The 23,445-nt window shown below is 42.8% G+C and overlaps 1 protein-coding gene across 8 annotated transcripts in view; it reads left to right on the forward strand.

The window, feature by feature from the left end:
• FLI1 (Fli-1 proto-oncogene, ETS transcription factor) overlaps positions 1-23,445 on the forward strand; it is an 88,722-nt gene that overhangs the window by 53,609 nt on the left and 11,668 nt on the right. For all 8 annotated transcript variants that reach the window (XM_046903746.1, XM_015297986.4, XM_015297987.4 and 5 more), the window contains 4 exons: positions 48-259; positions 8,357-8,511; positions 11,212-11,415; positions 17,204-17,272. In XM_046903746.1, the coding sequence (XP_046759702.1) occupies positions 48-259; positions 8,357-8,511; positions 11,212-11,415; positions 17,204-17,272 (640 nt within the window). The remainder of the gene's footprint in view (positions 1-47; positions 260-8,356; positions 8,512-11,211; positions 11,416-17,203; positions 17,273-23,445) is intronic.

Raw genomic sequence — 23,445 nt, forward strand, 5'->3', positions numbered from 1 at the left:
TTACTGGTTTAGTCACAACCCTGAGCACTTGTTTTTTCTCTCCTCAGGAGGCCCTGTCGGTGGTGAGCGACGACCAGTCCCTCTTTGACTCCACGTACGGCGCTGCCACTCACCTCCCCAAGGCAGACATGACAGCCTCAGGGAACCCTGATTATGGCCAGCCACACAAAATCAACCCTTTGCCTCCTCAGCAGGAGTGGATTAATCAGCCAGTCCGGGTCAATGTTAAAAGAGAATATGACCACATGAATGGATCAAGGTAAGGAAAGACCCTTTCCTCCTCTGCTGAATCTTAAATAAAAGTAAAGTACATATTGTCCATTTGTGCTCTGCAGTTCAACAAACTCAGTGTTCATGTAGAGTCGTGCCTCACTACCCCTGGAACCAGAGTTTCTTATCACTCACGGCTTGCAGATCCTTAGCACACAACTCTACCAGTCTCCCTGAACACTGTACAGACTGGGATGTGAGTCTGCCAGGACAGAGTTCATCCTGCAAACACTGTTTTGATTTACACATTTCATCACTTAGTTCAGCATCTCACATATATGCCATGGTTCAAGGGGCTCTCAAAGTTTGAGTTTCGACTATTAGTGAAGTTAGTGAAAGCTGCACTAGTGGACTGTATGAGCTTCATTGGAGGGAGTTCTCATTGCATCTGCAACTAGATTTGTGCTTTGCTGGGGCAGAAGGAACAGTAGGAAATTGGAAAGCTATTTGATGAAGACAAGAAGGGACTGAGGTATATCATGGCAGTCTAATAGGTGTAACAAAACAAAAGTCATACATGCATATCTTCTGGGTGTGTATATGTGACCACATGTGAAAATGAGAATTTAGGATTAGGTTTGAACAGAGAAGTTAACCACTAATAATACATGGATTAGTATATATATTTAGCCATCAAAATGGGAAGCCTGCCCCACGTCACTGGTAGTTACAGCTGGGGAAGGTGGATCATTTCCCCATTCATCAAAGGAAACATTTTCTTATCAGCTCAGACTCTTTAAAGAACATTTATAGAAGTAGAAACACTAGGAAAAAAATGGCACCCTCTCAGAGAAAGTCACAAAAACTAAAAATTCCAAGTTATTTCAGTTTTAAATATATACAATTTAAAACTACTCATTTTTAGAATTAGATTTTAGCGCACATTCATTTCTTATTAAATTTTAATTGCAAAGTCATAAACATCTGTTACATTTATATTATGTTAATACAGTTAGACAATTGAGAGCTTTTCTTCTTGCCAACCTGGGGCTTCTTTAACAGCCTACTTTCCTGGTTTCTGAGAACCTAGCAAAGTATAGCTTGAAACAGAAAGCAGCCTCACAGCTTCAAACTTCTGTAGTGAGATGATGGTGTTGAAGACTTCAAACAGCAGCATGTTGTTTTTCCTCATCAGTTTACAGATGCTGATTTTACTATGAGATAAAGGTTTATATGTCAGTTGGTGTTTGGTGGCGATCATCTGTAGACTGAATTTGATCCTGCCCCAGTTGTACCCTGGTGTCACATCTGGACCTTGGAAGAACTACTGGGATTTTTGCTCAGATTACAAGCTGAAATATAGGAAAATGGGCTTCTTCTTCTTTTTTTTTTTTTTTTTTTCTTTTTCTTTTTCTTGAAAAAATCCATCCCTAGAGTGAGCAGGAATTGGGATGGATCTTGACATCTCCATTCTGTGTGGAGTTGAACTAGTCATGAGAACAGAGGTGGCAGAATCAGTCTCACATATGGCACAGGCAGCACACTCCCACGATCATGTGAGGAAACCCTTTATAGGACTGCATCGGTTGCTCGCACCAACAGTAGCAGACCAATTCTCACAGAGGGTTTCCTCCCTTTATTTTGCTACTGTCTCACTGTAACAGATTTTGGAGGGCCTAGCAAGGAAGTAGTCCTGTCACACTTACTGAGCTATGAGAAGCAGTGAATATTTCTGCTTTTCAGATCTTGCAAAAGCCTGCTCTGCATAGATTTGCATGTTAGTGTATTTATATATGTCCAGAAGTCTATGTAACATTTTCCTTGTGTGTGTATTACATGTACTTAGTTATAGAATTATAGAATCAACCAAATGTATCAGGCTGTCCTTCCATACTGGTCATTCTGCTGCAATTTCCTCTTCTGTTCAGAAAAAAAAAAGGGAAATAATAGTGCTTTGACAGACTGATTCATTAGCAACTGTAAGTGCTCTGATACCCCTAGAGAAAGGCTCTCCAGAAGTGTGTTTATTTTGGGCAAAAAGGAAATCCTTTTTTATGGGTTTACTTGAACCTACAAGATTTTTAGGCAGAAACTCAGTGTCTTCAGTCACTCTAAGAAGGGGGTAAAAACTTCCCAACCTCTTAGAAAAAAAGAAAGGACTGTTTTGCATGTCAGAAATCAGCACTGAAATAACTTCCAACCTTGTGTTCTGATAACTTGTTAGCACAGGAGCTCCAACCAATCCAAGAAATAAGAACATTCATCTGATGTATCCATCGTCTCCCACTATTCATGACTAAAAAGTCGCCCTTTTCTCTCATGACCATCACAGTTCATTGTTTCAGGTCAGGCTGCGCCAGTCACTTGTTCCTCTGCCCATCAGCTGCCTGGCAAAACTGACACACCATCTGAACAGCAAATACTGATCTCAATACCGATTAACTCAAACAGTGGACTGAATAACAAAGTCTCTTCCCCCTCCCTCTCTCTCTGCCTGCTTTTCTCTCCCTTGTTTTTCAAATACAGTCTCTTACCGAGTTCCAGCTGCCTCATTAGAAAGAGTAGCCTTTATTGTGTTTCACCTGTACTTGAAACACAAGCACTTTCTCCTTGTTGAGAGAATGGTTTGTGTACTCTAGGGAGTGATAGAGCTGCAGGAAACCTGACAGTGGAGAGAGCCGGGTGATGGTAAAGGGCAGTGTCCAGCTTTTCTTCCTTTTCTTAGTGCCCAGAAGCAGGTTTGATAGCTGTGAGGTATGGTGTGATGGGTTGCTTTGGTTTCTAGCCTAGTGGGAGAAGGGCTCTTTGAAGAACTTCTCCCAGTCCATTGTGCAGAGCCATCCCTCCTAGTGCTAAACAACATGTCAGTCCTGCCCAGATCTCTACTCCACATCAGGTGTAGAAAGAAATTCCCAGAGAGTTGCATATTCATTGTGTATATGGGATGTTCAGGTGGTTGCAGGAATCTGTGCTTTAAATGAGATGATGGGACTTCTGCATTACTGCAAGATTCATAGGTAGAAATACTGTGAGTATGGAGTATTAGCAGACCTGGATGCAGCAAACACCATCAGTCTGTCCTTGGCTTCTTAGACAGCTCCTTGCTCAGCCAAAAGCCCAGAGCTGTGGTTGTGTTTGGCAGTGGTTAGTGTCCAAACATGTACTGCTAGCACTGACCTGTTGCACAGAAGAAATAGAGGTCCAGTTTTCCTTCGGTTTACAAAAAGGTGTTGCGTAAGCCATTCATTTTTGTGTGCATTGTTTCAGGGACTGGAAGTGTGGCTTGCATTCTTTACTCTGCCGGATTTGTGTCTTCTGTTTATTTAGCTTATAGCCCACCAGAGAAAAGCTCTGTCTTCTATGATGTGCATTTACAGCTCCAAATATACCACACCTGAGTTGCTGTTAGGGCTTCTGGTTGCTTTTTTAATATAAAAGCATATTTATATACATTTCTTAAAAAGATGAGAATCTTTCACATTTTAAATTCTGAAGAATAAAGGAAAAGACTGGGTAAAGTTTAACCCAATTTACACTCAATGTTAATAACATATTTTTCCTTATCATTTACAGCAATTCCAAAAGCAAAGACTGAACCAAACAACAGATGTTACAGATTCTGACTGTATTCAATAAGCCACTGTAGATCTGCATTTGATGTTAAAAAATTTGTATGATCTGCCCATACAAAATAATATTCTAGTGTTCTGGATGCCAGCGTAGATGCAGATGAACTCCCCTGTGTAATTCCAACTGATGTTATGAATTTTGTCTAGCTAAAATGCTGTAGTCAGTGCTTTGAAATGACTTTGAAAGCGCTCTCTTGCTTCAGAATGTTAAACTAATGTTAAGGTTCAGGGATCTCAGAACATTTTTATAACTTTATAATTTTCTCAAAACAAGACAAAGAGGCCATCAGTGATGTCTGTAGGAATAAAAATGCCCTGTAAATAGCATGTGAGCCCTCTAGTGGGATTCATGGTACTGTTCCAGTCCCCAGCCAGAGCGGCAGACCGTGCAAATACCTTCTGCTTGTGTAGTACCTGTGAGTTGTAAACACAGACATGTTAGACCAGCAGAACCTCTGTGTTTTCCCCACACAATTTGAGTTTTGTAAATCATACCTCTTTTTCCACCCTTTTTACAACCATCTCTTCTTTCTGCAGGCTTATGGAGCCTTTTACTTTTCCAATGTGAGCATCCTCTTCAGACATTCCTTACTTTGGGTGTGTAAATGTGAGGCAGTGTTAACGCTGAGGTTCGAGGAACTTTGCTTCTGCTCTGAGAGCTCTGTTCCTTGCCTGTAAAAGGAGTCAGAAGCAGAATCATGGTGTATCCGTTCCTACTTCCTTCACTAACCAAAAATAATATCTAATTTCACATTTAAAGTTGAGATGACCAAATGAGGACTTACACATAACAGTGGCATGCTTAATTAAGAGAGAGGGAAAAAAAAAAAAAGAAGAAGAAGAAGAAGAAGAAGAAAGGTATGAAGAGGGGAGTAATGGAAGGAATAAAAGGATAAAGAGAAGGAAATGTCCTGTCGATCACAGCTGAGTCAGTTTCAGAAATCATTGAAACCCCTTATTTTGCTCCTTCAAATGAAAGCCAAAGGTGATTCCTAGACAGAGGCCCTGGGACAGTAATTGCTTTATTTCCAAGTATCTGGAACACAAACTGAAGCAGTACAGAGCAGTTATTAGTCAATGCCAGGCTGGCTGCTTGTCTGTTTTGGCCAGTTTAGCACACACTTTCCCAAAACACCAAGCTCTTGGCATCCCCAGAGACTGCTACTGGAGCTGCTTAAATGAAGAGTCTTTGGGCTGACAGTGGGAATGAGCACTGCTTCATATTCCTTGGACTCTGTCACTGCCACAATGAATACACTTAAGAGATTTTGTGAAAGCAGCCTATGTCCCTTTACGTTGGTGGATTACAACATTTTCTTCTCCAAACCTGAGCGACTACAGTATGTGTAGCCACTTGAAAGCCTGGAGTAGGGATAATCTGCAAATAGTCGAGGATTAATCAGGCATCTGAAATCTCACAAACCATTTCAAATAATGAGGAAATTTTTCTATAAATCTAAGTCTGCTTGTGAGTAATGCATGAAGTAAGAAAGGAGTGTATTCCAATGAATACCCCATTCATGGCTCACGGCTGCCTGTTCTCATTTGATACTGTAGTTATTCCCATACTGAATTCTTCTTTGTACTGCCCACAGTTACACGTACCCTCTGCTGGGACATTGCTGACTGCCTCCTGTTAGGACAGGCTGGGCTGTGCAGTGAGGCACCTCCAGGAGCTGTGGGCACTGGTCAGACTGGTAGCGTTCATTTCCCAGTAAAAGGTCTCATTTGGATTTGGTAGGTGGTAGGAAATGCTGCATTGCAAAGGTCACAAAAGTAAGGATCTTCCTGCTTGCTGTTAAAGATTTTAGTGTTTTTCTTAAGAGGAGGGAAGTTTGATCTCCTGCCTAATTAAGTTTTGGTAATGCCACCCCCAGTTAAGTTTGTCTTTCTTCTATCTGGGGTTAGTTGTGGTTCCAGCCATCCTGAAAACTTGTTCAAAAGGAAGGGAGGCATCTGTACATCCACACAGACACAGCCCTGAAGGTGCTTGGGTGCATTTAACATTTCCCACTGGATGAGTGGTGTGGTCTTTTCCTGCAGTGTGCTGCTGGGGTAAGCCAGTTGTTGGTAAGGACCCCTCAGTCCCTATAACTTCTTTTGAGCTCTCAGCCCTGGATAGATGGCTGTCTGGTTTTGGCTGCTGAGACATACAGAGCAAGCAAAGGATCCACAGGGCCCTAGATGCCAAGCCAAGATGATGGCTGCGTCTGCAAAGTGAAAAATGATCACAAAACTGCTGAGGAGATATCTTACAGTGCTGGTGTGATTTTTGTTCCTTTACTGTCGGTCATGTGAATGTGCACAGTACGCAGCAGAGAGAGTGAGGACAGCCCAGGTCCCTGCGGTCTGTTCATATGTGTCATTTGGTGGCACCAGAAAACATGTGCACTCCTACACAGATAAGCCTTCTGGAAGAAGCACTTATCTGACAGACTGGATGTATCCTATCGCTTTGTATGGATATGATATACATATATGATATACATGCTAGGATATACATCCTAGCATAAATATTGTATATGTAAACCAAACAGGTTATTTCTTGGGAAAGTCAACTAGAGATGGTGGGGGGAGCATGAGCCCCCTGGAAGGATGGTGGGCAGCAGGGAGCTGTGCCAGCACTGCTAGCACATGGCAGCAATGCTCGCTGTTTCACCGAGTCTTCTCAGGACAGCCTGTACCTCAGGAAAGAATAAGAGTCTTTGTGCTGCTTCAGGGCTTTTTCTCTGCCAGTACAGGCAGCATTTAACACCTGACACAGGGAATTTCAACAGAAAGTTAGGAACGATTGCATTCCCTGTGAAAACCCCGGTGTCCCTGCAGTTGCTCAGACTCTCCTCTGACTGCCACGGGGACATTAAACCTTCAGCAGTTTGCCTCTCTGAAGGCGGATTTTGGTTCCCTGCCTGGAAAAACAGTAGGCGAAATAGTAAAGCCTTAAATTCGAACATGTGTAAGTTATACATCTTATTTCCATTTTGAAGCAACATTCCCTCAGCAAGACATGAGGAAAAAATTACCATCTGCCTTAGAATATCTCGGTGGAGCATTTATCTCCCAGCCATGATAACTGAATTTCAGTAATTTCTTCCCCCAGCCCCCCCGTCATTCAGATTAAGAAACAAATTTGTTTAGTGTCCAAACTTGGAAGTCTTGCCAACTGAACTCAGAGGGTGGGATTTGGTGCACTGTCATAGTTCTTACCCTTCAGCAAATGGTTTCCTCCCAAGACTCTTTCCTCCTGGCAGGGAGGAAGCATGGCTGTGCAATGAAAGCAGGGGGCTGAGCTGCACTGGATACAGGCTCTGTGCTTACTTTGCATAGAGCTTGTACACTGAGACACTCTTGTAAAGATAAAGGCAATAGTCCTTCCCTTCCCTGGTACATTCTTTAGGGCTGGGATGTTCTGCATGCATGTGGCTGGCTGCAGACTGGTATTTTAAGTGACCTCTAGAGCTAAAAGCGTGAGTTACAACTGCAGCTGGAGAAAAACAAAATCTGTGCTCCCTATCTGTGGTTTGCAGGCCATAATTCTCCCAAAGCAGGACAGAGAAAGCCTGCTTCTTGCCAAGGGTCTGTGTGTAGTCCCAGCCTTAGTACAGTGCCACCTGAGTTGCTAAAAGTTCCCTCCTCGATGCTCCATCATCTCAGAAGTAAAACTGAGGCCAGAGCCTTTTTCACACACGGTTTCTGTGTTCTGAAGCCGTTGACTCATGCCTAAGGCACCTAAGATTTCTAGATTTCCTATCCAAGCAGGAGACAAGCATGGGACTGTTTAGCTGCTGAGAGCAGACAAGATCAGTTACATTCAGCTTCACATAAACACAGCTCTTTAGATACCACACTGTAGTATTCTCCTGCGACTACCCTGTCATTTTGGGATGGATATTTGTGTCCTTTCTTAACAAAATGGAGGGGGGTGTTTCTGTATTTTGGATTTACTCTGCAGAAAATCCCTAGGTCACAAGGTGAAGTCTGCCACCTTTTTGTGGATTCATGGGCTCACCTCTAGCAGAAACACAGTGTGCAGAACTGTTTTTAACACAGTACCAGAGCAAACAGTCCAACAAGAGCTCCTAGGAGCATAAAGGTGTAGCTGGAGGACTGCTAAAATGCAGCTAAGGATGCAGGGAGAGTACAAGGAAAGGCTAGAACTAGAACTAGGACCTGTGTTGTAGTCACTTACACATACTCATTTTTATCCCATTCATGATCTTCGGTATTTCAGAGGTTTTGCATGTGATCTTACAGCTGCCATTGCCTTTGTCTGAAAGTCACTCTTTCTTGCACTCATTTCCTTATCAAAGATCCCTTCTGTGAGGCTTGTGATTCACAGAGCACAATCTGACATTGATGTGGCCAGCCAGGAATGGCCTCTCCCACATCTACAGGAACGCACCTCACTTTTCCCTTCCAGGATACTTGCCATTTCTGTAATTCAAATCTCCTTCTGCTACAGCAGGGATGAAAGGTGCATAATAATGACAAGTCATCTGTTTCCTTTCACATTTCAGGGAGTCCCCTGTAGACTGTAGTGTGAACAAATGCAGCAAGCTCGTCGGAGCAGGCACAGAGTCCAACCCGATGAGTTACAGCACCTACATGGATGAGAAGAATGGGCCTCCTCCCAACATGACCACCAATGAGAGGAGAGTCATTGTCCCAGCAGGTACCACCACCATCAAACTCCTTGGGTGATATTAACTTGGACTGTTAAATATCCATCTGAACAGATAAGGCTTGTTTGTCTATTCTTTGAGGAGTTCTCTTTCTTACAAACTATGTAAAAATTAAGGGAAAAAAAGTTTACAGCTGTGAGAATTTCCTGTGTTCCAGTGCATATTCTACCTTGAATCAGAATAAGAAGTGGGTTATCAGTCCTATTTTTTCCTTTTATTTGTTTATTTATTTCCCCCCCTGGGGATAAAGTGCTGTTTTGGTGTGTTGAACCAAATCCACACCTTGCAGTGTGCTGACGCAGAACCTGCAGTGCTTCTAGGGGTATGCATGGTGCAATCAAGAAGTGCAGTTTACAAGCAGGAATAGACACAAAGTGCACCATGATTATAACTCCCATGATGCTCTACAGGATCCAGATGTGCTGTCATGTCATGCTGATTCAAAGTGAGCTATTATGTTTTCATTCTTTTGTTCTTAGTAGAAAACTAGAAAAGTTGTATTTTCAGAAACTACATTAACCTTCCAGAAAAAAAAAAAAAAAAAAAAAAAAAAAAAAAAAAAAAAGGTACAGGAGAACATTCCTGTCCAGTTCTATTTGTATTTGACAGCCACATCTGCTGTCTGAAATTGGCAGTATACATTAAGTGCATTTGGATAGTCAAGGATGAAAGCTGCTGTGGCAGGCAACCTGTGAAGTCTGAACCTGAAAGAAGAGGGAGTCCTTCCCCCGTAAAGTTTATGAACAGCATAGGTACAAACAAGTTAGCTGGGAAAATTTACAGCAAGGGAAGTACTATAAGTCAAACCATGGCCTGATTTACGTACCAAAGCTTTCACAGATGTCATGGGCAGGGTCTGACTTTTCACATGGCGTGTCAAGGGTTGTAGAATCACAGAATCATTGTGTCTGATTCAAGCAGTTCAATTGCTGGCAGAAAGAAATGTACTCGTGGAATTTAGCTCTGTTTTCTGATCGTGGCTTCACCACGAACAGATGACAATTCCCAAGCATTTGTTTGCCATTTAAGATGAAAAGAAAAAGCTTAAACTGAATGTAGTGAAGGGAAGCCAATGAAAGATTGACAGCAAGTCTCAAAGTACCGTTAAGCCCTGGTTCGGATCTGCTTAGGCAAGCTGGCTAACGTAACTGGTGTCAGGATCAGATGCTTTCAGCACCAGCATTGCCCAGAGGGTCTTCAGCTGATACCATCTAAGGCAGTATGAGGGATGATAAAACTGTTCAAGGTGAAACATTCAGCCTGTTCTCTACCATGCTATCCATGCCTACTGAAAAAAGACCCAATGTGACCCAAAGTTTAGTGTTGTTGAAACGTGAGAAATGACTGGTAGTGGCCTCGGTGGAAGGGGAAAAAATCTCTTCACTGAAGGAAAGTGTCAAAAGATTTTTTCCCCTTGTGAGCATCCACAAATCAAAATCTTGAGGTACTTGTGAAATAGCAGTGATTTACCAGACTTTGGAAGGCAGTAATGACCATCATCCCTCACCAGCCCAAGAACACGTAGCTCACAGTCTGGGACCAAGGCATTATTTTACCCCCAAAGTGTGGCAGATTCTTCTTGCCTCTGTGACGCTTAAGTTGCCATCTGTGCAACGCCTACATATTTCTGACCCATTTTTTCTCTCCTACCTTGGGACCTGAGGCATTTAGGCTTTATAGTAGAGGAAGGCACCAGTTTTGACAGCCGGATCAAACTTCTCCAAAATTTGGGCTTGATTTCACAATCCTCCCCAGCTGCAATGGAACATGAATTTGCGGCTTAGGTTTTCAAATGACATACATGGGGAGAAATAGCACAGGAAACATCTGAAATTGTAGATATGCTCTGAAAGTGACTCTGTAAAAAATGGTATCATGGCACAAACTTGTGGTAGGACTTTCTGATCCATTGCTCCTTTCAGAATTCAAAGGATGATTTCTTTTTTTAACTACTGATGCAGCAAACCATCACCATGGGGTCTGAAACTCCAGCCGAGTTCAATCTCTCTCTTACGTCATCGCCAGCAATAAAGATTCCACAGCTGGAGCTTTGCTGACAGTTGATAATGATGCATGATCCACATTGCCATCCAATAGCTGTGTTGGTTTTACAGGGCTAGCCGAGGTAGGACTGTGTTCTTGTCAGCGGGGTGAACAAATATGACTCAGATGCATGGAAAGCTGTTCTGTTTGAGCAATAATTTTTTTTTTCAGAGTCTCTTTGCTGACCAGAAATACCACTATCTTCATACTTTAAAATGCCATCTGTTGAGACTTTGCAATGCACTTGTCAAGGGTGGTGTGACTTAAGTGGCACTGATGTAATTAGATAGTATTGCAGAACTGAAGCTGTGACAAGCATGCACTTTCTAAGGGAGCTTGCTTTTGGAACCATTTTTTCCACAGTCAAATTCCACTAAGATAGTTCCCAAGCTGTATGTATAAGATTAAAGCAGGTGGAAAATCGTGAAGTGAACTTAACCTGTCATGGAGCCAGCGTGATCAGTCTGTGGGGCTTGTGCCTCTCTTACAACACCATGCTTGCTCATCCTGGCAAAATGCATTGTTATCAATAAATTAAATCCATTTGTTTGTGGAAACAATGGTTAATGATTTGACTGGCTTACACTAAGTGCTAGGGGCTTGAGGGCTCCCATATAACATTACCCTCCTTTGTGCTTTTCTGGCAGATCCCACCCTATGGACCCAGGAACACGTGCGCCAGTGGCTGGAATGGGCCATAAAGGAGTATGGATTAATGGAGATTGACACCACCCTCTTCCAGAATATGGATGGCAAAGAGCTCTGCAAAATGAACAAGGATGACTTCCTCCGAACCACCTCCCTCTACAACACAGAAGTTCTGTTGTCTCACCTCAGTTACCTCAGGGAAAGTAAGTACTGCCCTGACTCATCCCAGCCCTGGTGTGACATGCTGATAAAGCTACACATGAGTATTGAAGTTCTAGTGCTCTTCTTGCAGACAAATAGCTGCAACGATAAGGGAGAAAAGAATAGAGAAAGTCAAGCAGCAAAAGCAAACAAGAAAGAGAGGAATAAAAATTGGGTTGGAAAGCTAATTATAACCTAGCTGGAGTTAGCAGAGCTACAAGATATCAGGGAGGTGAAGAACTGAGCAGAACTCTTAAGAAGATTAGATAATCTTGAAGATAATAAAAACATCTGTGGCTATATGATAAAAACACATGAATTTGCTGTGGAGATTAAACCAAACACAAACTGATGTGTCACCAGCAAATTATTCTGTAACTCGTTTGGTTTCTGAAAGTCTCCTCTTCATCAACAGAGTGGAAACATTCCCTTTCTTCACAAAGGTGTGCTGAAGATAATTGTGTTATGAGACCAGAGAACAGGAGCTCATGCCCCTATATTTTACCAAGCGGCAGTTTTCATGGGGTACAGTTATTTGAGGACTAAAAAATCAGAGGAAAGTGTCATAAAGCATGGAGGGAGGGCAGGCAGAGAAAATAAAAATCATGTTTTCTCCACTGGGAAATCAAAATGTGATGTAAAGGCAGCTGAAGTTCTCTCCATCTGGCCATTTCAATAAAGCTCCGAGACAGCACTTATTTAGGGTGTTTTCTTCAAGCTATTCATCACTGGTCTCTCCCCGCCTCTGCTAAAATCAGTGGGAGTTTTACAGATTACAGTGGGACAGGAGTCAGATCACAGACGGGTGCCTCTGTAAGCCCCACCTTTATTTTGTTTGACAAGCTGAGCCAACAAAATGATTCACAACAAATAAGCGAATTGTTGGATCTGAGCAGTTTTTGTCCCTTGTGACTTCACAATAAAAAAAGTTCCCATCCAGATTTCATCCCGTTTCATCAGCAAAGAGCTTTGAGTTCATGGAACACTTCAAGATTACTGCAGAGGCAAATAGCTTTTTAACTAAGGTTTGCATTCAGAATTACACATTCCTATGGGAAATCTTTAGGCTGCTTTGTGAAGTCAGTGCTGCTCTGAACAAACCTGCTGACTTTGGCTGGGCAAAGCAGACACTTTGGAACCGGAAATGTTTTCAAATTCCCACAAGATAAATACTCAAGTGAGACCCTTACTTTTGAATTGTCTGATTGATAAGACTTGAGAATTCACAGAAAGAGACAAAATAAGATTTGGTTCGATGGCTTTTGAATCAAAGAAAGATGTGGAATTTGAAAAGGTTGACAAAATAATTGAATTCTTTTGTTGCTTTAGCTCCAGAGAGCATCTTCAGTGATAGCCATCACCTGGGCTGTTGGTGACATCGGTATTAGAGGAATTGCATCCTTGTTCTCATGGCATAAGCTGAACACCTGGATCGAATTGTTGCCTTTACCATTTGCTGCCTTCCCTCTGTTTCAGAGCAAATTCCCCACTGAGCCAAACTTTAGATACCTGAAGTACCTAAACTGGAAGTCTGGTCACACTGACCTCTAAAGCAGCAGTGCACACTGAAATCCAGGCTGGCAGACCCCAAATTCACACATCACATTTAAAGCCTGAAGCTGAACCTTGTCTGAGTTTCTCTGCACATCCGTTCCACTTTCCCTAAAACAGAGCTAGCAGTACTTTCTCCTCAGTCTTCTTCATGTCCAATCTACTGATATGGCAAATCTGCAGAATGGGAACTGTGCCTCTTATTTCCCAAGACCCAGCATGATGGGGTCCTACCACGGTTGGAACACGTAACTGCTGCTGTAATACATCTGAATAATAATCATAAAAATATAATGTTCTGCTAAGGGAATGTCTATAATGATTTCCACGCTATTAAGCTAGTGTAAAACCCCAGGAACTTTGCTGGATTCAGACAAATTAGTTACTTCATTTTTACCGGGATGCATACAAGAGCAGAATTCGATCCCAGTCCATCCCTAGCTTTTATGATTATAGATTTCTTGCTGTTCAGCCCCTTGGGCTGTTCTAAGACATCGCACAAAAGCTGTCCTTATTAAAGCAAGCTCCTGTCTGAGTGGAGGTCAGGCAGTCTCTGAAGAGCATTCCTTTCCATGCAGCTGTTGCTAGTGCTGCCTAATGACAGTCTGGTTTCTGGATTGCTGGTTAACTCCCTCACGGAGTAACGCCTTCGAAAGGAGCTTATTGTTTTTCCAGACTGATTTCCAGCGGATGTTTAGTGCCGAGCCTCTGAGCTCAGTGCCATGGGGAGATGGGCTTTTTTTCTTGTATTTTCTCCTCTTGTAAGGCTGTTTGTTCCAGAGACATCCAGCTAAGTCACTGCGTAGGGTGGAGAAGGTGTGATGGCAAGAAAACACAGGAGAATTTTGTGAAATTGGGGGTCTATAGGCTACACTATATCTGCACAGTCTCTTTTTGAAAGACATTTGCACCTGTCAGGATCTTAAGCTGTATTTGTGATGACTAGAGTACCCTCAGCTTTGGTGTTTGTTTTAGTTCTGGAGATGGATGGTTCGGATGAGCTATTTCGTATAGATGAGAATTAAACTCACATTGCAGTACCTTTAGCTTTCAGACAAAATTTTGGTCTCGACCAGAGCACTGCAGTTGTTTCCTTTTTCTGTAACTTACTGAAGCAGTCAGAAATTCAGACATTCCTGATCCTTAAGAAATTTCAGACCCACAGAACCCAGTTCTGCAACCCACTATCCTTCGCTGTTGTTCAAAACAGCCCCTACTATTCTTTCCAGGAAATACTGGTCTTGTCCCCTGAGCAATCCTATTTCTTAAAGTGTTTCTTCGTGTTTCCTCTCTGGGACTGTGAAGCCATGCATTGGCCTTTTCCTCTTGCTCTTCCCTCTGTACCTTCAGACTGCAGACTGACTGACTGCTGTGTCGGTATCCTTTTAAAACACAGTCTGCCTGGTGAAGCTTCTCCAGCCATGCAGCAGGCAGTGGGAAGGGAGATTAGAATGTTTTCATGCTATGCTTGGGGTGGACATCAAACGAAACCGGAACTGTCACCTCCTGTCCTTTTCCTCTCTAGTTATGGGGGGTCAGTTTGTGTGATGTGTACAAACAAGAAGAGCATGAAGGGGAAAGAATGAGTGTGTGGCTAGGAGCAGAAGCAGAAAATTGCCTTGTGGTTTTGAGCAATGTATTAATGCCAAACAAAACTATACAGCTAAATGCAGCAGACCCCTGATTCTACCAGGAGATGAGGAGGGAAGCCCGCATGTCCTTCAGAAGGTCAGGATAAAAAAACACTTCCCATTTAAGTAGATTTCAGGAATGTGAAACAGAGATATACCTAAATCTCTGAAGATGTGCTGCCTTGTGAAAAGGAAGGCTTTGTGGACAAAGAATGCTACTTCCCTGCTTCTCACTTCTTTTCCATCTTACTATTTAATTAATACAGGAGAAATAAAAGAAAGGAGAACTATAAGATAACATGTCTGATACTGATTACAGGAGAATAACACTGCACTTAAAGCAGTGTTTGCAGAAAGGGCAGATTTTATCTAAGCTGTCACTGACCCAGTGAGGGGTAGAGGGAGTAATAGCAAAGTGAAAACTCATCACAGTCAAAGTTTTGCCCAAAAATGAGTAAGGGAGGGAGCAGCCTGGCCTCTGTCTGTCTGTCTGCTTCTCTCTGCCTTGATCTGTGTCTCTGGCTTTCTCCCTTTTCCTCCTTCACTGAAACCCCTTAATAGGAAACACATTTCCTTTTCTGTGGCGTTCCCACCAGAAACCTCAGACTGTCGGGCAAAGGTGAGAACTTTTAGCAATTAAACTGGGGGAGGTGCCGTCCCTTTCCAGTGGCTTGGGCTGCATTTTTTAGCATAAAGTAGCTATAGGTTGGTCCTACAAGCTTGTTCAGTGCTATTCATCACCCCACCCCCACCTCAGTACAAGCAGGAATTTGCAGCCTATTTAGTCATAGAAAGCTGTTTCTGAATTCCCCAGCACTTCCCTGTCTGGCTGGGGCAAGCCAGGCTGGGTGTTGCATTTAAGATCTCTTTCAAATAACCTGAAAAGAGGAGAGTGGTGGGCAGGATCTTCCCCACAGAAAGGACATCTGATGAAAACGTGACAAAGCTGTGGACAAAGCTGCTGCAATTCTTCCAGCAGTATTCAAACAACAGTCAACCTCTAAATATTTACACCAGCCACTTTAGCTATCTGTAACCTTCACATACAAGGTACCCTAGTGATCCTTTTGAACTCTTTCCCTCCTGCTTTACCATGTTATTCACCCTGATCTTTCAAAACTTCCCCTGACTTGAAGCATTTGGTAGCATCCTTCCACCACTCTTAATTAGTAGGCTTTGTTCTCCCAGTTAGTACAGTCCTGTTGTCCAATGCCTTCTACCTCTGTGTACTTGCTCTCTTGTGCATGTCCTTGGCTTTGTTTGCATTTGGGCAAGAAAATGGATCCATAGGAACACAGGACTACTAAGGTCCAACACCTGCAATGGCTGTTACTTCTGGAAGGGAACTGCTTAATCCTCCACTCTCCAAGGAAAGTAAGACACACTGTAAATGCTATTGAAGGGCAAGTGAGGTCAATGTTATTTGGGATCACGTGGATTAGAGGAACTGGGGACTGCATGGCTTAGTCACAAGATCTTATTCATGTAGTATTACCGTACCTGCAAAAGAGGTATTCTCAGTCCTGCAAAAGAATCTGGGGCAGCGTATCATATACAGAAATCTGCAGTTTGCTATGCACTACCTAGGACCAGGAGTATGAAGAACCTTAGCTGGGACTTACACAGGCTGTGTAGATGAGAAGAGCAGAATACGTCTCAGGGAGTGCTTCTCACCCACACATACCCACTACAGGATTGCTGCCCTGCTCCAGTATTGCTCCATACCAAGCAGGGCTCTTGCTAAGAGTGTCACTGCCTGATGCAGTGGAAACATTTTCAAAGAGCTGTAGGAAAAGTGAGCCTAGAAGATTATGCAGAGTAAACACATATAACGAGACAACCATGAAATGTCCATTACATGCTGGCTTCCAAGAACTCACAGGGCCTCTTCCTCCAGTTCCAGAGGAGTTTGCAGGCAAATCAAAATGTAATGTTTAGAAAGGAATATTTGCACCACAGACAGTGCAAAACATAAAACCTTCCAGTGAGTTCATCTCTGTGCTCCTCTTGGATATTTTTGTTTCAGGTTGGACCCAATGGAAAGGCCACTTTGAACCAAAAAGTCTCCCCTCCAGAAATCATGGCAAATGCTGGAATGCCAATCAGATTGTGCAGCTGTCAGCCCAAAGCCAAGCATGTGACACTCTAAAAATGTTCAGATCCTGACAGTGCAGTTCATCTCATTTCTGTATGTTCCTCAAATGGGAATTTTCTCTATCACAGCCAGAGAAAGAGGAAAGCCTCTTCGTTACCCTGTACTACAGTCTGTGCCACAGTCATTTCTAGAATCTCTGCTGTGCTACATGTAGCACCTGTATAAGAGCACTATACAACCTCCTCCTTTTGTATCAGTTTTCAGCAGAGGACCTGGAGATACTCTGTGTAGCTGGCAAACTGCTTTGCCCTGATTCCTGAGTGGAGAAACAGTAGCACCTGTGACATACAGCGACCTTTTGAAAGAACTTTGTATCTCTCACAGAAATTGTGTCTAATTGCCTGAAAAAACCGGCCTTTCAATCCCAGTGGCAGTGTTTTCTACCAGCCTGAGCCGTTTTCCCACTGGCAGAGTACATTCCAACTGCAATAACTCCTTTTCTTTTCCGTATAGGTAGCTCACTGCTGGTCTACAATACTCCATCCCACACAGAAGCTTCCTCACGTCTTGCCACCAAAGAAGGTCAGTCTTTTGCATATAAATACCCCAGCTTCCTGTGCTCATGGAATGATTTTGATTGGATTAAAAGTAAGCCTTTTTTTACAATGTACTTGGCATGAAAACATTCTCATCTGTGCATACACTATCTGTTTAAATTGGAATAATTCACAGTTTGGAAGCTCCACCCATGCTGAAAATCTCATCTCTGCTTCTCTGGCTGACAGCGTGGCATAAAATTCCTATCTGTCATTTTCACACTTGGGTATTACTGAGTTGATGAGCTGATGGTGTGTCTTCTGTTCTTTATGTGAAACTGTTTTAAATCTCAGGTACACAGCAAGGGTTAATACATTATTTCTCTCTGAGTAAATTTGCAGTTGAAGGCATCAGATCTTAGAATCATAGAATCATAGGATGGTCTGGGTTGAAAAGGACCTTAATGACCATCTAGTTTCACCCCCTGCTATGTGCAGGGAAATCTTCTCAAAATAAATACCATTACTGAATAAAGGCCACTCAGGTGTTCCAAAACCACTCATGAACACCATGTAGATTAAAAGGTAATGACATACTTTGGGTCCTGTCCAGATTTTGAGCCACTTAAATATCCTTCAGACTGTTTTTCTGGGTTTTCTTTTGCAGGCACAGTCCTATTCCTTTTTCTCACTTTAATGAAAACCTGGTTTCTCAGGGACAATGACATTATGGCAGTTGGTGTGATGAGTATGACACACATCCCTTATCTAGATAAGATAGTAAGTCACAGTCAGACAGCTGACTTGCTAAAGGCCAGGTATGGCATCAGAGTCCAAAAGTCTGGTTCTGTGCTCAGCAACAGGCTGTGTAGGACTGCTGTAGCCTCAAGTCTGGTCTTTCTTTCACGTAACATTAACTGCAGGTACATTGTCTTTGTTCACTTAACAGTGATCAGTGCCTCCATTTGAAAAAAACTTGAGTGGAAAGTGTGAAATTTCACATCTGCCATATGAGATAACCCACCCAGAAGCCGTGTGCTCTCATTCTGAGACAGTTTCCTCACCCAGTGTATGAACATTTCTGTGCTTTTCAGGAGAACATGGTTTCATTGACAAACCACAAGTTTGTATTTCAGAGTAGAGGGAAAAGGCAGAAAGCCTTTTATGTAAGCAGCTAGAGAGAGAGACAAAAACCCCATTTCACTGCAAGGCTACAGCAAACTGACATCACACATTTAACAAGCTTCTGCATGGTGTGTCTGGCTGCTCCACCGGCTAGCACTGCTTTCACAGCCAGCACTTCTCTCCCGTTGTACCACACTGCATTCCATTCCAACATCTGTCTTGAACCCTGGGCACAATACCTGCGCTGGTTTTTGCAGCAGCTTCTTTTGTTCAGCATATAACCATCCACTTGAGCTCCCTGTTCCCTGGCATGCTGTTCTCTCTTTATGAGACAGGCATCAGTTGATAAAATGTGGTATCTTACAAAGGTAAAGCCCTTCTGTGACTGACTGCTCTGACCTTAACAGTCATCCATTTAAAAATAATACAAGCTTGGCTAGCTCCTATTTGAATAAAGCAGACACACGTGCACATGCTCCCCCACAGCTTCCCCCATAAAACATACATGCACATCCAGCACTGTTCTTTCTGTTTCAGGCCAGGTGGTTGATAAATACAAAGGGAAGAAAGCAGTGGTTTTTCTTATTAAAGAGCAATGCTCTATGTAAAATTACCCTCCTCTGAATGTTTTGTACCCTTTATCTTTCCAAGTTGTGTCTGGAGTAGCTTGGGCAGAAAGAAATTAGAAGGGAAAAGTGTTCCTCCCCCTCCCTCCATTTTTACTGCCCTCATGTGTGTTTCTTTAGTGCAGCTGACAGAACTTTGCATTTGATTTCTGTCAGCCAGGCATTTGTACTTTACATGGTACTTTCATCATATGTCAATAAAGGACTAAACACACCCATGGGATGCTCAAATAAAAATCAGGAACTAGCATAGAAATGCTGAAATCCCATCTTTTATGCTTCCATTTCTTCCTAGAGTGCATGCATTTCCTTTACATTCATTTAATGTTTGAATACTGTTCTAGGAGAAACCAACTCATTTCCATTTAACCAATTCAGTGTAACTGATTCATGCTGCAAATATCAGTGAGATAAGATGACAGGATAAGAGATGTGAACATGACAGGCTGACAGATAAGGAACTGGGAAAGTGGAGTCAAGTGTCTTGTCCTGTATCCCAGAGGAAACTTGTGATGGACATAAAACTGTACATGGAATTCCTCAGCCTCTGTTGAGTTCACCAGACAAGATTTCCTTCTAAGGCTTTTTAGTGGGTTGTGTTCAGGATGGTGGTGAGAAGGAACTTCAAGTTCAAAATGACAATTTTTTTTCATAAGTATTTTCCTCTTGCTTTACCTCCTCGTAACATTGAAGTCTCTGGGGGAGGTTTTGCTTTTTTTCTTTTTCTTTTTCTTTTCTTTTTCTTTTTCTTTTTCTTTTTCTTTTTCTTTTTCTTTTTCTTTTTCTTTTTCTTTTTCTTTTTCTTTTTTCTTTTTCTTTTTCTTTTTCTTTTGTGTGTGTGTATGTTTTAATTTTATGTTAATGAATCTACTAATACTGTGCATTTTTCTTCTCTCTACACCTGTGCATGAAAACAGACAAGCAAATTTTTCTAACCACTCTCCCCTGAGGATTCAAATGCAGAGCAGGAGGAGGTGATGGAATTGTAAAATGCATGTCAGGAACAGGAAAAAAATACTGTTTTCTTTACTGTTCTTGTAATTTTTCTTGCACATTCTCCAAGAGAAAACAGTTATTGCACATAACTTACTCGTGCAAATTCCAGGGAGAAATGCATGCTCTTTGCATCTGCCTCTATGCTCTATGCAACATATGCCATCCACACAACGTGAAAACCAACCTACATGACAAAGAACGTACGGCTGCAGCACAGATGCAGATGTTCCAGGGGCTGGGGTGGAAGCTGCATATGGCTCTGCTCTTCCCCAGCTTGCTATGGACATGGCAGAGCATCCCTGCATGCATCACAACCTGTGCCGTGAAGGAGCACAGGACACCACTTGAGCTGGGACCCACCAGGCAGCACTGCTCTCACAGCTCTAGGTTTTATGCTGCAGCTCTTCAGACACTACTGCTCTGACACGTTGCAGCTGCAGACTTTGCTCCCTTTTTGCTTTCAGCCTTCTGCCCACTTACTTCTCTTCTGCAGTGCCAGTTCTGTATATGTGCCAGCAGAACATGTGGCACTGCTTTCTAAGGGTTAAACTGCTTTCATGGCAGAAACAGACACTGTAAATTTAGACAGCTTTTGTGCAAAGCATGTTCCTTTTGTTCTCAGATCATATAGGTAGAATCGTGGTTGTGTTCAAAGGAGTCTTGTTGTTGCCCAAGCTCCTCAGTCTCATAAACACTCAAAAGTATGGTATTTAGCATCATTGGTACAAATTGTCTTCAGCTGCCTTTGAGAAAGAAATTGCTCTAATGAAAATCACCAGTATTTTTTGGCGAGAGAACAGTTTTCTGAAAAATGAAACGAGGTTACTCTCATTGCTGAATGGAAAGATTTGTGTCCCTCTCCAAGCACTCCGCTAGAAAGATGGTCTGTTTCATTTTCCGTGGCTGTTTGGAGTAATGACTGACCTACTGTAGGTACTGGAGACACCGGAGAAGAATCTGAGACTGCATTATCTGCCTCAGTCCATTTTAAATCACTCACCTTCAGAATGCTGTCCTTTAAGCAGGCTTCCATAGAGAAATGGGTAGTGTATTCACATACAACCATGTTTAGAAGGCCAAAGAGCTGTGTCTTTTATGGTTGTGACTGTTCTGGCCTTAGGCCAGTACATCTCTAAAGCCTGTACTTACTTTTAAGCATGTTGGAGTCTACATAACTCACATGCTTAATTCGCAAGCTGAAGTGCTGTAGAGGGTTTGAACCAGGTGCCAATCTCTTAGCAGGAGTGCTGGCAGTTTCCAGAGAGGTAGAACCATTATGTGTCAGTGTTCAAATTACATTCAGGAGAAGTTATAGGAGCAATTCCATGTGGGTGTTTGCTTCCAGCTTACAGGTTAGGGAGGGTCTCATTCAAGTCTGGGCTCAGCACAGGTCTTCATCCCTGTTCAGCCTATGGCAGTGCAGTCAGCTGGAATAGCAGCAGATCAGGACGAGCCCAAAGCCTCATAAATCGAACCTCAACTCAGGCAACTGTCTGCCTCTGCAGAAGGGTACAGGAAAAACTGATGAACTACTTTGAATTTCAGAGACAGATTTGTACATGAATACATGAATGTAAGAGACAGATTTTAAGGAGTTAGGCTGCAGCTGTTACATGCTTGTGTTTGTGTTATGAAAGTGCTTGTGGGAACACTGAATATTTCTGTTTGGATATAAGTTGTATTTGCGTATATGTTTTGTTTAGTTGTTGGCAGATTTAAAAAGGTAATCAAACCAGAGAGCTCTAAATACACAGTGTGAGTTTGGACCCACGTTCATTATGAGCTCCTAAGGAAAAGTCTCCTGATTTTGGAGCATTTATAACATCTCTCTTGTGCAAATTCCTCAGTACCTCAAAAGCGAGTCCAAGCTGCGGCTTCTCAGCAGCCTTTTTCTTCCCAGTCCTCTCTTCCCCAGCAGTTTCCTTTATATTGGTAGAAACATTAAAACTTCACCACTCCTACTTTCAAATTTCGGGTAACAGGTTCAGCAGTTTTTGGGACAGGATTGAGAGGGGCAAACAGCGCAGGCAGCCTGCTTGCACAAGCATGGTTCCCACAGGAAAACAGCCTGAAACTCCTGCATGAAATTATTCTCTTGGAAAGGCCATTTTTGGGGTCCAAAAGATTGTCATGTGAAAAATACTGACCACTTTTAGTAAGCTCTCCTTTGGGGTGTGTCAGCAAGGCCCCTGGTCACAGCAAAGGTTACAAATCCTCTGGAGTTATTCATGTCAGAGAGAGCAGTTGCAGCTCCCTGCCCTCTCAGCTGTCTGTGCATGCATTTATCAGTGATATTTGTGTGTTTGCTGGTGAAATACCCCTCACCAATTTTTAGCTCATGGCAGGAGAATGGGAGGCTTTTTGGTGCTTCTTTTAATGTGGCCGTGTGGCCGAAGCAGGGATTTATGATTTCAGGAGAGACAGTAGCTAGCACTCTTGGATTTTTCTTTTTTCTTACTTTTTTTTTAATTGTTTTCCTTTGAAATTCCAGAGTTAGTGTTTTGTCTGCTTTCTCCCTGACCCTCTTCAGAGGCAGGCGTGTGTTTTTTCACCAGAAAAACTGGAAACAAAGAATCGTTGTCTTTAAGCTGTAGCAGGCAGGAAACCCAACTCACAAGGGATCACCCTGAGCCAGCGCTGTCCCAGAGTAGACTCCAGTTCTCTGAATTCAACCTGACAGCTTGTCTGGAGCACTTTCTAAGTAACCATTATCCTTCCTTTTCTCCCAGCAAAAGAGCTATTATTTTTTTGCCTAGGGTGCACTGCAAGCACTGTTTTTGCACATGTGTGTGGGGGTTACATGTTTGCTGGGGTGCAGTCCCTCCCACAGCAAGCTCTTGGAAGCATTTTGGCTGTTTCCTAAGACAAGAGTAAATGTATTCCTTGATATTGAGTTAAATGCTGTAAATGAGTGAATGCTGTAGAAACACTGCAAAGCTTGTGCATGTCTGCCTTTTCCCTTCCCTTCCCTTCCCTTCCCTTCCCTTCCCTTCCCTTCCCTTCCCTTCCCTTCCCTTCCCTTCCCTTCCCTTCCCTTCCCTTCCCTTCCCTTCCCTTTTGTCCTGTGTGTGTACTGCTGTGTCGAGCTTTTTTTCTCTGTGAATGCACATTTCTTCTTCTTTACTTCTCCATTTGTGTTTGTGCATTTTCAATACGTATGTACTTCAGACACATCAACCACTCCCTTCCCCCCCATCAGATTAGTTCTATGCCTGTGCAGTGCTGTTTGCATAATGATGCACATTAGTCTGTGTGTTTTGGAAGAACATGTGTGTAGATGTGCAAAGGGCATTCACTGCCGTGCAATGGTGTGTCTGCATTACTGCTCTGCAACATGCCTGTCTGCACGTGGCTCTTCACACCTGCAGCCCCACATGGCTCCGCAGTGTGTGTGTGTGACTGATTGTTAGCTGAAAAGTGTCTGCTTTTCAACGCTGGCTCAGGGAGGGATTCTTAGGACACAGCCTTCATC

The sequence above is a fragment of the Gallus gallus genome, chromosome 24 (genome assembly GCF_016699485.2).
Source record: "Gallus gallus isolate bGalGal1 chromosome 24, bGalGal1.mat.broiler.GRCg7b, whole genome shotgun sequence".
In the NCBI taxonomy this organism is placed as follows: domain Eukaryota; kingdom Metazoa; phylum Chordata; class Aves; order Galliformes; family Phasianidae; genus Gallus; species Gallus gallus.